General features: G+C 39.9%; 2 protein-coding genes across 3 annotated transcripts in view; both read right to left on the minus strand.

Annotated features, from left to right (window-relative positions):
* Nucleotides 1-8223: 8223 nt before the first annotated feature.
* On the minus strand, nt 8224-11641 carry LOC148911759 (E3 ubiquitin-protein ligase TRIM71-like). Its single transcript, XM_089029041.1, has one exon. The coding sequence runs from the start codon at nt 11527-11529 to the stop codon at nt 9256-9258; it is 2274 nt and encodes a 757-aa protein (XP_088885167.1). The 5' UTR covers nt 11530-11641; the 3' UTR covers nt 8224-9255.
* A 2269-nt stretch (nt 11642-13910) lies between these two features.
* The window catches only part of LOC116306489 (arf-GAP with SH3 domain, ANK repeat and PH domain-containing protein 2), a 34405-nt gene continuing 32128 nt past the window's right edge, over nt 13911-16187 (minus strand). For both annotated transcript variants that reach the window (XM_089029275.1, XM_089029274.1), the window contains one exon: nt 13911-16064. In XM_089029275.1, the coding sequence (XP_088885401.1) occupies nt 15990-16064 (75 nt within the window). In that variant the 3' untranslated portion in view covers nt 13911-15989. The remainder of the gene's footprint in view (nt 16065-16187) is intronic.

Below are 16187 nucleotides of genomic sequence, written 5' to 3' on the forward strand. Positions count from 1 at the left end.
TAAGGAAAAGGAGCTGGGGCTTACCACCAAGGAAAAGATAAAAAGAGCCCTTTTGAAATATGGTCTTCCGCTGGCATTTGCGGTCGCTATTTCGAGCGTAGTAGGCGTGATCTTGTCCGCGCTTAAGGCTACAGGCGCTGGCGTAAAGAAATTAGGCAATGGGCTGACGGACTTGGGAAAAAAGATGGCAGCCGGTCTTCCTGGGCTGCTGGGTTCGGTTGTTTCCTTGGCACTTAGGGCCGGCGGAGAACTGTTGAAGTTCGTGGGGAATAACATTTGGATCTTGGTCGTCGCTATTGGAGTGGTACTCCTGAAGAAGATGAAGGGTTAATCTTATCAGGCTTATCGTCGTCGGGCGCCCGAGGCGTCCTCGACTGGGGATAAGTAAAGATAGTATTCGCACCGCCTTGATAATGCGGAACTAGCGGCAGCACGCTCATGGTGCTAATGGGCTTGTGATTCCAAGTAGCATCCGTCGAAGGGTTAACAGTCGGGGCGGCATTTATTCGTATGCGGCCGGCATCGCTGGGGCGAACTTGAAGCTTTGCATATTGACAATTAGCTATCATATGGAAAGTTACCGGAGTCATGTCTTCCGTTTGCGGAGGAACGGGCTCCGACGAAAAATGAACTGGATGTCTGGTATTACTTTTTACCCTGTATGGCGGTAATGGGTGGTTATTCTCATCAACGATCCTAAAACCGGCATTGCATGAGTACCCCGCCGAAATACAAATAGTGCACATGATCAATCCCAGGCCTCCAACCTCCACCCACAATCCGGCGTCTTGCCACTTGTCGCCCACGTACTCCTTTTCCTCCAGGTAATGGAGAAACCAATCTTCCTTCGCGTGTGGATTCATATATTTCAGCAAATAAATTTGCTTCTAAAGGCTAAGCACCGTAAGAGTGCTAATGGTAGCGTGATTATAAGGTCGATCTCTTTGGTCATGTATGCTATTTATCGTTACTACGCCCGTGTCGTCTACTCTCATTTGCAGCTTTACCTTCCCGTGGCAATCAGCAACCATGTGGAAAGTCCAAACCGAGATGTTTTCGGCGCTGCCGGGGTTGGGCTCTACGGAGAAATGCGTAGGCTCCCTGTTGTTCGTCTTATTTCTCATAGGTTGCAGTATGCCATTGTCATCCAGGAACCTGAAGCCCACGTTGGCGTGACTGCTCGTGCCAATGCAAATACTACAAAGGATTAACTTCTTCCCTGAGTAGTTCAAGTCTACAGACATCCCCGTGACATCAACCCAAGATGCCTGGGTGTATTTTTTCTCGCCTGTGTAAGTCGTATAAACACAATCTACTCCAGCTACGTAGGGGTTATTCATCGCCATATATAATAGCTCAGACCAATGCTTGCAGCTGCTAAGCCGGCCTTTAGCAGGTTATGGTCATATTCCTCGGTAACCTTCTTTACTGGTTTCTTTGGTGGCTTTTCTACATGCGCCTTCTTTGATGGTTTTTCTACGTGCTCCTTCTTTGGCTTCTCCACGAAATGGGGAATGTTCCTAAGAGTGTCAGAGTTCACGTCATTCACCCCAAACTTCATATCCTTGGTTGCTCGCTGAAGTTTGTTGTTATAACCCACGACGGAATTGGCGTTAATAACCAAATTACTTGGCATTAACCAACAACCAGGTGACAAAGCGTAATCCAGTCGCACTTTAGACTGCTGCACTGCATGTTGATATCTCTGCACCGACTTAGAGATCTCATTCTCGATAACAGCGCTTTCGAAGAGGACAAGGAATACTTGTTGCGTTTCCTGCGACGCACCGGAGGCATCTACGATGGGGCTGCGAGTGCTAACCTGGGCCCCTAGAATGCAGTAAACAAAGGCTTCGATGCTTCGATTAATCCTTGCGAGATTCTTTAGACCAATGCCCTTTGCGGCAAAGAAAGGCGCCCAAGGATATTTCTCTTTGCTTTCTATGAAGTAAATCAAGTCACCTTTTGACGCTTTACCCCCTAAGTCGGAGAATTCCCATCTGCTAGGATACCCCATACCCGGAGTTTCTATGCTGGCGCCAACATACGAAGCATAGGTGTAAGTCTCTCCTAAACCATGGGCGGCACCCTCTTTGTTGCGAAAATCAGGGTTGGTAAGCTTAAACTCATTCCTTAATCGCTCCCATGCGACTTTGTCATATTTGTTATCCTTCGGCTTAAAGATAGTGTCACTAGGAAGCGGTGCTCCTAACTCAAACAATATCCTACGAATAGTAAAAGCAACATGAAATCGCAGGAAAGGAATATGGAACATGTCCGCGGCTATACCGCATCCTTTAGTAGCAGCCCAGACAGCAAAGTTTAACTGCTGCGGCCAATACCGCATGTTGGGACCTGATAACCATTCTCTGGATTCTTTCCCTGAGGTATGTTTCATGGCAGTTTCTCTAAAGATGTCTCTGACTTTTATTTTGAAAGTCGTAGAACCCACGGGGATTTCTAAGGAGGTAACCATCTTAGCAAAGTCATTTGCGCCGCCTTTGTTATCGTAAAATGGGTAATCCTCCGTTGCCGGTAATAAATTCTCTGGAAAATTAGGCTGCCTTTCTTTATGCTCGGGTTTTGGGTTCTTTGGCTCCAAGTCCGCATTGCTGTACATTCTGGAGCCTTCATAGTAAATCCCATCGGGTCTTCTTTCGAACTTACTAGGGTCTGCATGCGGAAACATCTTCCTAAATGCTCTCCAGTTGGCATAATCCCTGTTGTCGTGATGTGGCTGCTCCTCTATGTTATTCCCAAAAGCGTCGTACATTAGTATATAATGGATGTCATACCTTCAGCACCTCAGTTGTACCCAGATGTTCCCACCATAGGTCCTACAGAATTAAACGCCGAGAACTTTCGTCTGAATAAAGCGAACTTAATACTGGCTTACTTGGAAGGGCAAGCGAAACACTACGAAGAGGTCAGGAAAAAGTACGCCAGAGCCCGAAGCATACTACACAAAATCGCGATAACTTCCGGCTCCATGTCCGTGGCGTTAACAGGCACTGGCGTTGCTACTTCGCTTACCGGGCCTGGAATAGTCGTTGGCGTTCCTTTAGCCAGCGTTGGAGCTGTCTGCGGCATTGTTTCCGCTGTTACGACAGGCATTATAAAGCAATTGTCCGGTAAGATATCCAAGCACGACACTCATATAGCCCTGGCAAGAGCAAAGGCTAACACCATTGCCGACTTGGTGTCTCAGGCTCTGCAGGACCGCCGCATAGACGACACGGAGTTTTCTTTGATCCTCGCGGAGGAAAAGAAATACGGGGAGCTAAAGTCGGGTAATAAAAAAACCATCGTGAAAGATCTTTCCGAGGAATCTCGCAAAAAGATCTACCAGGAGGCAAAAGAGGAGCTCCAAAGAAAACTCGCTCAGTAGACATCTGCTTTGAAAAGAACGTAGGGGGATTTCGACTGCACATTTCATCTTCTCGGAATCCATTCTAATAGGGGGTGGTTGGGGTCTATTTTGTAAAATATTTCGTAAATTACGTCGGGGTAATAAGGAATATCCTTATCCAGCCGACAGAATAACCACTCGGCCCTTTGCATATCTGGGACATGAGGAATACGCCTACCGGTAATTCCAGACAAAAGATAGGGAATAGCTTTGTAATATTTCCCTAGTTTTAATTTTTTTAATGTCTTTCGTAGACTTTGCGGGGTTGGCTCTTCTAAGTGGTCTATGATTTTCTTCCTTACTTCATCGCTTAAATATATCGGATGTAAACCTTGGATATGACTCATCCAGTCCCTGAAGTATTTTAATCTCTTATATGGCGTTTTCTTACGACCTCCATTGGCGTAATACTGCTCTTTGGTAGCATTTGGTACGGCATTACGAATATTCTTACCACACTCGTAACACTGTGCTGACGTGTCATCTTCTATTTGCATTTTTTTACCACAACACCAAAAGGGTTCTGGCTTGGGTACGATAACTTTAGGTCTTAGACAAATTATGCAAAAGTCGTTAACGAACTTCTTACATTCGTGCATCGTATATCCAACAAATATTTTAACCTCCGTTTGCAGTACCCAACAGAGCAGCAGTAAGGGACTTTTCGCGCTGCCACCCGATCGCGCAAGACCCCCTGTAGGGCCTCGTCACTGCTCCAAAAACCCCACCCCCCCCTGGTGTTTTTCGATTTGTGATTTTTGGCAATGCCGGCGATTCGCGAGTCCCCCTTACTGCTGCTCTTACCTCACTATCATTGTCTCCAAAGGCTTTCTCTAGGGCTTCTTTCCTACTATTACTGATGACAGACACTCACTTGTGCCTCCTGACATGGCTGCCATCACCTGATGGTACCAGGCCCCTATTCAAATTTGAATCAATGTGTACTGTTTTAATTCATATTACTGTGCAACTTCACCAACCAAGGCCTCCCAAACAAATTAGCCAATCACGCTTTAGTATTTAAACAATAGAATCTGCACAAAAATTTTCACATTTTCCTCATTTAAAGTCATATATTTTACTTTATACGAGTGTGTGTATGATCAGAAGTGAACAAGAAACAGTTTAAAACCCAGACTTCACTAATTTATCTGATATGCTGCGTTAAAATGTGAGTTGGCAAAAGCCCAGTGAGGAAAAGCAAACATACATGACTGGTAAACTTACGCATTTAAGTTGGCATCATCTTCTGCTTGGAATAAGAATGTTCAATTATCTGCATCAAGAAACAAGGATAATGTATTACCTGCGCGACATTATTTTGAATCATACACAGACATCCTGGAGATCGTCACGCAATGCTACGATCTTCATGTGGAGCGTTGCGTGAATGAGAAGAACGAGAGTGAGGACGAAAACGAGGATGACAATGAGGAGGACGACGAGCTGGAGGAGGAGGAGGAAGTGGAGTAGGAGGAAGAGGAGGAAGAGGACAAGGAGGACAAAGATGTGCAAGACAATGAGGACAAGGAGAATGAGGACAAACAGGACTAGGAGGAGGAGGACGAGCAGGAGGAGGATGAGCACAGGGCTGTCAACTCTCCCGGATAAACCGGGAGTCTCCAGATTTTGGAGCGTATCTCCTGGTCTCCAGATTAGAGTCTCAAATCTCCCAGATAATCCTGAAACTGACCATTTCTTGTGAGACCTGGGTTTCACAGCCATAAAATTCCAATTATTTTGTGTTTGTGTTATTTTACATCGCTAACAAAATCAAAACGTTCCACATGGCTAATCTTGCAAGCAGGCCATTGTAATGTAAGCGATAATCTGATTGGTCAGAAATAAACCAATCACATCAAATGTTACAAAGCGAAAGACGTCTTTTCGGGCACTTTTTGACCCACTGTGACGTCATGTCCCTTCCCTATCAATTCTCCAGATTTGAATATCTCGGGGGTTGACAGCCCTGTGAGCAGGACGAGGACAAGAAGGAGAGCAAGAGCAAAAACAAAAACAAGGAGAACAAGAACTCATTTTTCCAATAAATCAATGCTTCATACTTACGAGATACTAGTGAAAAGGTACATAAGTAACAAAGACATGAACAAGCTCAACGAAACAATCTCATTTTTTTTTCCAATAAAGCAATGCTTCATACTTACGAGATACTAGTGAAAAAGTTCGTCTCTTTCCTTCCACTTCTTCCTACACATCCATCCAAAAAGAAGATTTCTTAACACTTTTAATGATTATTATTAAAGAATGATGCGATTTGTGTTTCTTCAAGCATATTTTTCTCAGAAAGAAGCATGAATCTAACCCGTGACCTTCTGTTTGCGTTAGTCAGACGCTCTAACCTGAGCTACTGGAGCTTGTAAATTTGTTCCGAGGAAAATATGCTTGAAGAAAAAACAATAATTACGTTCTAATTCGCTGTAAATTATTTTCTACCTAAATTCTGTCTAAATTCATGACAAACAAACGTGATGATTGTTGGATGCTAGTGAGACTAGGCAGGTATAAGAGTCGGATCGGATCGGAATATTTGAATCTTATTTGAATTATTGAAATATTTGCGAATGTTTGCTTTGATAGCCTACACTTTGTGAATATTTGATTTGACAGCCTACATACCTTTCTCAAGACACGTTCGTGCTCTTTTTTAACGGTGAACCATCCATATTATTAACGAAAAACAGTGAAAAGTCCAAAAATCATCCCAACACAGTGCTGCCGCCATTTTGATTTTCGAGTGCCAGTCTTCTCAGAACGTACAGCGCACAGGGTGACCGCACATTTTCGAATCATTTAGCAGCAAAAAAGGAATAAAAAGTTTCTGTCATTTGATTGTTCAAAGGCTTTTGACTACGTATCACACCATGTAGTTTCTGAGAAACTTATGATTGTTCCAGGTAATAATCCTTATATAATTAATTGGGTAATTGATTTTTTGAAAGACCGTAGTCAAAGAGTATGCATAGATAATTTATGTAGTCCCTTAGTACCCATTAACCGCGGAGTGCCACAAGGTACAGTGATTGGACCAATACTTTAATGATAAAATATGCTGATAATATACCAGCAGTATCTGGTGATACCAGTATTCCTGATACCTTAGGCTGCGTTTATAATGTGTGGCAGAAGGGGGGGGAGGGGGGAAGGGGCAAGTGAAAATTTGAAATGTCCAGAATAATTCTTAACACTCCCACCTTAAAGTTATGCAAAAAAATACGATCCCCCCTAAGCAAGACTTGTAGCTTCTTCCAAAAATTGTGCATTCCCCCCATTTTTCTGATAAAAGTTTGCCTATCCCCCCCGTGCTTAGCAATCATTAGGGTGTGGCACATTTTAAGGCTAAGATTCAAAATCGTACCCAGTCACTTCTTTCACCCTCACTGTTACTGCGCTGTGATTTATGGGAAAGATTTAGTGAGTTCGCAGTGAATCAACTGCATCCCAAAAGCCTTTACATGCATTCATCCCCTTCCCATATTCCATTGTGAATAGAAGGAATAAATTCAAGTGAATAGAAGGAATTTCAAGTCTGGTTTTTAGACTTCTTAGTGTGAATAAAATATTTATTAATTATAATGATATGTAATTATTTGCCTAAAGAATTCATGGTTCTGACTCCCCCCTTGTTACCGTTGCTATGTCCCACAAGCTCAACAAATTAGCTAGAATATCTCACAATTATTTCTTTAAAACTTTTATCACAAAAAATTGACCATAAATTTTTTCAATTGTTTATTGTCCTGTGAAATTAAAAGATAAAAATGCTTTATAATCCTTGTCTTTGCTGCTGATATTGTGTAGTTGTTTGTGGGACAAGATTTTAATTCCACTGGGAAAACTGCTGTAACAGTGATTGGCTCGCTATTGTATGAGTCACAACCATCAATAGACTATTTACATCAGACGTTACTTAAATTACTCACTTCCTTTCAGTCATCTTTTCCTTCCACTACTGCTATCCTACTTATGGAGTTGATGTTTGAGTTTGAACTTCCACAATATTTCTTACTTCATTAGTTCATACACCTTGAAGAAATATTATATTGTATCCTTTGAACAAGAATGAATTAGTAAAAATAAATTTGATGATATTAAATACTTTTGGTAAAATGTCTTGTCTTTTGAGTGTCCACCTGATTAGTTGTGCTTGTTAATGATGATGTCACCAGTTAACATGTGGGGGATGGGGTGGGGACCACATGGGAGTGACCACTTGATGAGCTATGCTTGTTAATGATCATGGCACCAGTTAACATGTGGGGGGTGGGGTGGGGACCACATGGGAGTGACCACTTTCTGAGTTGTGCTTGTCAATGATGATGTCACCAGTTAACATGTGGGGGGTGGGGTGAAGATGTTTTTGACTGTTGTGAGAGAGAACAGTATGGCAAGCAAAGGTTGTTACTCTTTTCTTACTATACTTTCATTGATAAAATCAAGAGAGCAGAAATAATAGAGCGAAGCTTCTCATTGTGAGCTCACCATGTAAATTCCTGCTTGTGCTATTTTTAGTAACCGGATGCAGTTTCTGTTCATGCTCTTTCTGTTTATTGTTTTAATCACCAAAAACGAAACGGAAATAGCGTGCAAGCAAGTTGATGACGCACGGGAGTAGGGTAAGGCGAAATTTAAACTTCAATGTTCCGGTTACTAAAAATAGCCCAATCGCAAATTTACATGGCATGCGCTTCAATATAACAAGTTTCCCTCTCTTATTTATGCTCTCTTGATAAAATGTACTAATGATAAATAATATAATATAATAAAACAATATAAAACACATATCACACATTACATCGACTAATAATATTTTTAATCCCTAAACTAAATATGGGTTATTCACAAACCAATTACTTTTCCCTTTGCTAATAAATATTTACAACAAGATTGGCATTACTACATCAAGTCTACAATATCCCTTCATCTAGTATACAATAGCATAGCCTGCGTAGCGGCACTTTAAATAAAAGGGCCTGCCACGCTATGAAGGGGAGACAAATCTGAATAGCTATAGCTTACACTAATATCACAATATTAGCACTAACACTAATATCACAGTATCTCATCAAACATAATGGTACAATCTAAACTAGGTCTATTTACATATCCATCAAAATGTTATCAGGGTAATTTTAACATTGAGTCTTGCTAAAAAAAACATTTTAAAGCTCTAATAAATGTAGAGAGAATTAGCTGATACACAGCTGGAAAACATTTAATTGATTAAATTTTAACTCATCACAATAACAAAAGAAAAAAAATTTATATTTAACATATATTTGTAAAAACTCTAAATGCATCTAATTTTCAAATTTTCTACGTGCTTGCTAAAAATGATATTCACACTTCCATGTAAAGAGAATTAGCTGATACACACCTAAAAAACATTACTTTTTTTAATTTTAACTTATCAAAATGATAAAAGAAAAATACTTAATATTTAATTTGATCTGGAAAAATTCTTACTACAAATAATTTTCAAATTTCTACGTGGAAAGAATTAGCTGACAAAGAATTACTTAACTATTATTTAATTTTAATCCTTTTTTTTGTTTCATTCACGTTTTTTTTATTTTCATAATATTTAATTATTTTTTTGACTCATGAAAATGATAAAAGAAACAAATTTCTCTGTAATGATTTGGAAAAACAAAAAGAATTTACGAAACTAAGTAATACTAATTTCAAGTTTACTCATCAATAATGAGGGCAAAATCAATGTTTTTCTCAAAGTTTTCATGGAAAACATAATGGAACAGTTATTAGGGTTATACTGTACTGTATGAGAGGGATAGAAGTGTAAAGAAGTGTTGAATGGTTGATATCTATTAACAATAAACAGTAACTCTATTACCCAGATATTCTAGCACAAACACTCGACCATCAGCTGTAACTACTACATCAACAGGATCATACATCTGACCAACACCTGAACCACGGCTACCAAATGACCTTATAAACTGACCTTCTTGTGTGAAAAGTTGAACACGGTGATTATTACCATCACAGACAAGAATCATGTCTGGACCATAAACACCCAGTCCACGTACACCATTAACCTGACCGTCTCTTTCTCCCTCTTGTCCAAACTTGTACCAGAAAACTCCATTCACATCAAAAACACGAACATAGTTTATGTTCCAATGAGATACAAAGTATTTCCCGTTACCATAGGTGGTGATGTACCGAGGCTGTTCATTATTATCAGGCATATCAAACTCATGAACTAAATCTCCTTGTTTACTGAACACCTTGATACTTGGTTTGATACCCAGTTCTTGTTTTCCCCAACAGCAAACTGCGATGTTTTTATCATCGTTAACACACATTCCACGCGGTGCAAACCATTGGTCATGTCTGTAGATGGTTCTTACATAAGTACCGTTCAAGTCAAACTCTTGTATCCTGCCTTTACCGTCTGGACCATCACTGACAATTATTCTGTCTTCATTAAACACCACTCCACATGGAAGATACAGTTGACCTTCTCCTGTTCCTTTCCTGCCAAACTCTCTTAAATAGTTTCCATCAAGACTGAATATTGGAATACGGTGATTATCACAATCAGCAATGGTTATCTCTCCATTATCACTGACTGCTATCGAATGTGGATTCTTCAACTGTCCTCTACCACTTCCTCTTCTTCCAAATGTTTTCACAGGTTTGAACAACTCCTTCACATCGAGTATCTCTACATTCTGAGGCGAGTTCTTGATCCTTTCTCCTCCAATATTCACCTGAATTTCGTGCCGTCCATTTTTTTGTGGCTTAAAACTCACACGGTATTTTCCAGTTTGCTCTTCAGACACTTTCTTTTCCACCTCGTTGCCCTCCACATCTTTGATTCTAACATCAATAGACTCGATTCTTGTGGGACACACTTCTCCTTCTGTGTTCCTGGTGATTATCTTGCACTCGTTTATAAAACCAGGACGAACTTTCTTGACTGATTCAATTGTGGATCGAGCAGGGTCCGTCACATTCTTCACAATCCTGCCGATGTCTAGTAGTGATTGCATGACTTGCTCTGTCACGGAGTAACGTATTGTCACGTTACGCTCGATTGGCTGACGGCACAAGATCGAAGGAGCTTCTGATAAAATTTGACTTCTTTCTACAATCATTTGCTTACTTTCTATTTCCTCATATGCTACATCTCTCTCCAACAGTGCTCGGCAACGTTTCACAAATTCATCTGAATCTTTTATTCTTGTTTGAATAACCGTTTGTTCTTCATTATTTGCTGTTGTTAGTTCCTGGAGCGTCTGGTTCAGTTCCTCCTTCTTAGCTATTCCGTGTTCTCTGGCCATGCTGCAAATCATTTCGACTACATCATCGACATCTCTCTTTGCCTTGGCAATCTCTCTTTCAATTCTCTCTATGTTTTCTTTTGATTGTTGTAATTCTTTTTGGTCGTTTTGTTTCCGTTGCTCGACTCGATTCATCGCTCCTTCGATCAATTTCCTTGAGTCCTGTCCAGCGTCTTCTAAGCTCTGCAGTTGGTGGTTTTGATGATTCAAAGTAGCGCATTTTTGGCATACGCTGAGTCTACATGTGTCCTCTTGACAATAGTATTCAAGCTTCTTCTTCTCGTGTAGCTTACACAGCATCTGGTTTTTGATGAAACTGTTTACATTTTCCTCCTTAAATTGATCGAGCATTATTGGTTGGTGTTCATCTTGTATTTTTTTCAATAACCGATGGGCATTGCAGCAATCCTCACATATCAAGCCATTACACTGCTGACAAAACGCCACCAAGACTCGCGGTTGTTCACAGCTCACACAATGGGGCAAAACTGGTTGATTAGCTTGGCTTTTCATCCCATGAAGCAAGTCCAGAAGAGAATCCAAGTAAAACGAAGAAGGTAGCTTCGAAGGATCGCCGTCTGGCACAACTATCGGCATCTTGCACATCGGGCAGTCCATGCGATTGCCTCCTCGATTCCCGCTTGTGTGATACCACTGAGCGATGCATCTTGTACAGTAGCTATGAAGACAGGAGAGAGTTTTGGGGTGAGTGAATACATCTAGACAAAGAGAGCAGGTCAGTTGTTCTTCGAAGGTATCTGTGATGTCTTTGAGCGATTTGAGTGCAGCCATTTTCACAGGGATGCGGAAAAGGAATGCAGTGAGTCAGATTTCTTGGAACTAGAATGTGATATTCAAAGGAGTCACGTGAACACCCTGTGGAGAATGCGTCTAGGCACGCCGCCTGTGATGACATCAATCTTGGAGATGCTTGACCTGACCTTCACTAGAGTGAATCAAATGGATCACAGGTAGCCCAAGCTTGGTTTCTGTGGCGTCCTGCTATAAGGAAATGTATGGAGATTCATCAAAATTTTCAATAAAATCTTTGAAACGTGAAATAAAGCCTCGACATTTTACCCGATCATTGAGAAATAGCACTTCTTTCGCTCTGCGTGGTTATTTTTTGAATTTATGTCGTTTTAAGATTTTTTCCCCCACCAGTAAGAAATAAGAGAAGGTTGGAAACTCGAGTCCCAAAAGCGAACCATCACGGGTCTTTGAAACCTCGTACGTCTTCGAATTTTCCTTCCAGCGCCAAATTTTAGTCATGACCCTTCTCTCACATCCCTGGGACTCGAGTTTCCAACCTTCTCTTATTTCTTACTGGTGGGGGAAAAAATCTTAAAACGAGCTAAATTCAAAAAATAACCACGCAGAACGAAAGAAGTGCTATTTCTCAATGATCGGGTAAAATGTCGAGGTTTTATTTCACGTTTCAAAGATTTTATTGAAATTTTTGATGAAACTCCATACATTTCCTTATAGTAGGGCGCCACAGAAACCAAGCTTGGACTACCTGTGAATGGATCGACTGGGTTTTGTTTGTGACGTACCAGAATAGATCATATCGGAACTTTTTGGCAGCAAAAATTCAAAAAATCTAAAGCAATTAGTTCATGTGATCGAAACCTTTTCTTTCTTGACTCGAGGAAAGCTTTTTTGGGCTCATAGTTTTTGTGTCACCATTCAGTACTAGTCCTTTTGAGGAATGGATAATATTATAAAGACGGCATTCGAATCAATTTTCAAAACATTCTTCTAAACAACAAGGGTAAATTTAAAAGGGAATGGAGGGATCCTACACCACCCCACCCTCCCCCCCCCCCCCCCCTCCTTCCGTTATGTGCTTTGCAGGCTAAGACTCGCAACACCTCACCTCCAAGGTGTAAGCTTGTCAGAATTGGAGCATCATTTGTTACTAGGATCTTTTTATATGTGGAGAATACTCATCAAAACACAAAATTGCTGTATGGTTAGAACTTCAAGTCTTCTCGGACAACTAGGGCCGTAGGCCCCGTCTGTCTTCATTATATAACCATGTATAAGGCGGACGTAAAAAGTCCACTGAAGACGCTGGTGACGACCATCTTCAATGCCCGTACTAAACAGGGCCCACTGTAAGTGGCTATGTTGTTGTGGTGTCCCTGCCCTCATCGGGAAAAGCTCATAAACAAATAAATAATAAAATTGATGGTCTTGGAATGGTAATCAGGATGTCAATCAGTGTTGTCATAGTGACAAGGAAGGTCTTGGTGGATGTCATGTGTGACTCTATGCTTTAAACCATTACATAACTGTCGAAGAGCGGATGCAGCCAAAATTTTAGGGGGGGCTATTTGAGTTTAGGGGGGGGGGCTAATTGAGTTTAGGGGGGCTAGTTGAGTTTCTTCCGTCAACATAACGGAAAACAATGAAAAAAAGCATCTAATTGTTCTTCAGTTGTTTTTTTTTTTTCTGCTGAAGGAAGGCTTCAGCCCCCCTTTGCCCCCCTCCCCAACCTGGAAAACACGCTTCAAGAGTGGCAATATTGCCCAACATTCCCCAAATACCTTCTACATAAAAAATTACACTATTAAGCATTAATGATTGTTAATATTATGAGCTGTAGTCATTGCTGATGGCTGATATCCTTCCGACTTTAAATAGGTATTGTCACACTGCTTTAAACCATATTTATTAACGATTTCATTGGCAAAACTGCTTTGTTTTACGCTGTCCAACAAAGTAACAACGAAAATGTATTTCGTGCATTGATTGATGCTGGTGCTGATGTCAACAAAACTGATAATATTGGCAAAATCGCTTTGGTTTATGCTGTCCAACAAAGTAACAACGAAAGTGTATTTCGTGCATTAAATTGATGCTGGTGCTGATGTCAACAAAACTGATAATATTGGCAAAATCGCTTTGGTTTATGCTGTCCAACAAAGTAACAACGAAAGTGTATTTCGTGCATTAAATTGATGCTGGTGCTGATGTCAACAAAACTGATAATATTGGCAAAATCGCTTTGTTTTATGCTGTCCAACAAAGTAACAACGAAAGTGTAGCTCATATTTCTATTTTTTTTTCCTATTTACAGTTCAGATAATAAAACAAGCCATTTTAATCTACTCAGTAATATATCATTATTCGAGATGAGGGTGACACAAACATTTATAGAACTGAAATAATGTAATAATATTTTTAATGTTTTTGTAGTAATTTTTAAAACAATTTTGTGCCATGTCCCGGCTTATTTACCACTTTTTTCGTCATCTAACCGTCAAAGTATGTTGTGGACTCACGAGGTGATGGATAGATGACAGAAATCGCGGTAAATGAGAGGAAATACCACGGAAATTGGAGGAAATTGGTTAAAATTCTAAAAGATTGCTAAATTTTTAAAAAGATTTCTATAACCAAAAAAAATAAAATCACAATTGATTGAAAATGTTTTTCGAAACTTCTATTCTTACAGCAATTACTCCCTGTACGGGGCTCTTCCGTGAGGTACCCTCCACACGCACTACAACTACATTCTATATTTACAACATACAACACTCAACTGTTTATAAAAAATATACATAAAAATATAGAATAAAAAAGAAGTGTTTGACTAAAATCTTCAACATATTGACTCTTTTTAAGTTTGGGAATGTTTTCCCATTTCAGACCATGTGTCATTCTCTTGAGAATAAGATTCTTTGTTTGAGTTGTATCCATATTCATGTGTCTTCTCATGCACAACCATTAAACAAAGGAATGATACTCTAGGGAATGACACATGTTTAGTTGGACCTAGTGAAAATATTTTTCAAACGAATTTAAAAAATTGTTTCCTATTTAAGGTTTGGAATAATGCATTGTGGACCAAGTCCACTCCTTTCACAGTCCCTGCGCCATTTGGAAAGATACGACACAAAGGGTGAGCCTTTCTTTTGGCGCATGCGCAAATTTCTGGAAGTCAAATATAATCAATAAAAATCATGCTTTAAAACAGAGTTCTGTGTTTACTTCCAATTAAAATAAAAATTGAAAATATCGAGAACAATTTTTGAAATGTTTAAACCCATGCGCTCGTATACCCGAAGTCAAAGAAATCCTGGTTACAAAAAATGGATTATGCCAGAGCCCTCGTTCTTCGCCGCAGGCCAGGAGAACCGCAGGCTCTGGGTACGACATTGATGGTGAGGTTGTAATAATAGAGACCTTATCTAACACCTTGGACAATTATTCACATGTCTCTATCATTGCAAGCTCCGTTCGCCTCACTTCGCTGTAAAGGCACGGCTACCTCTCAAGATGGCGCAGGGATCTGTGAAGGGGACTATTCAATTTCACGTCATTCCCTTGAGTATTACTTCTGTCTTTACCAGTGAATATCATTCTTAAGAGAAGGACGTAAGATAGTAAGAAGGACGTAAGTACATTAGATCTAGTAAAGGTAAAAGGGTAAATTTTACAGCGTGAAAAGTTGAAAAAACGTACTGACGTTTCGGACGCTAGTCCTTCGTCGGAGTAGCGTCCGAAACGTCAGTAAGTTTTTTCAACTTTTCACGCTGTAAAATTTACCCTTTTATCACTACTGTTTCATTAGAAACACCGACGCAGCTCACACTAGGTTTTAGCTAGTTATCTCTACATTAGATCTAGTTTACTTGCTCTATAATCACAGAATCAATTCAGACCACGTGTTATTCCCTAGAGTATCATTTCTTTGTTTAACGATTGCGCATGGCAAGACACACGAATATTGATACAACTTAAAGAATGTTTTTCTCAAGACAATGAATGACACGCTGTCTGAAATGGGAAAATATTTAGCCCAAGGCAAAGACATCTATTCAATATTTCTTGAAATCCACAAATACAAGTTTAGATTCTGCAGGAAAATAGCTTTCAAAACTATCATATCAAGCGAGTACGCAAAATCTCACGTAAAAATACTTTTCACCTAAAAAATTTTAAAAAATTCCCGACAATGAATTACGATATTTCAGTCATTATAAAATATATTTTTTGAAATTTGTTCGTTATGAAAAAAAAAACTACATGGCAAATAAAAATATTGCCTTATTAATAAATAAAAAGCTCAAATAACTATAATTTGAAATATTTTATGATATACTACTCATTATATTCCCTGCAGTCATTCTTCCTCCGTAGAAATTGCACTTGCAAACAAAATGCACAGCAGTTTTCCAGTTGCCATGACGATGAATGACGTCATAGTAGTAACACCCACATTTGACGTCACTGTCATTGTATTATTCTGAGAGCACATGGACAAAACTGATGGGAAAGACTCCGGATTTTTTTGGATTCTTTTCTAATTCACCGACCTAAAAAATATAAGAAACAGCCATTTGTGTCTTTTTTGCTTTATTGGGTCAAAACAGGACTGACCCCACTACCCCAGGAAAAAAATTTGCTTTTTGTAATTTTCCGATTGCTAATCAAACACC

Source organism: Actinia tenebrosa, unplaced genomic scaffold (assembly GCF_029948245.1).
Source record: "Actinia tenebrosa isolate PJP-AT-01 unplaced genomic scaffold, QUT_ActTen_1.0 PGA_scaffold13__45_contigs__length_12533684, whole genome shotgun sequence".
NCBI classification, from domain to species: domain Eukaryota; kingdom Metazoa; phylum Cnidaria; class Anthozoa; order Actiniaria; family Actiniidae; genus Actinia; species Actinia tenebrosa.

Bases quoted from the DNA above. Each gene is read 5' to 3' on its own strand.
- LOC148911759 (XM_089029041.1), bottom strand. From the start codon at position 11,529: ATGGCTGCACTCAAATCGCTCAAAGACATCACAGATACCTTCGAAGAA.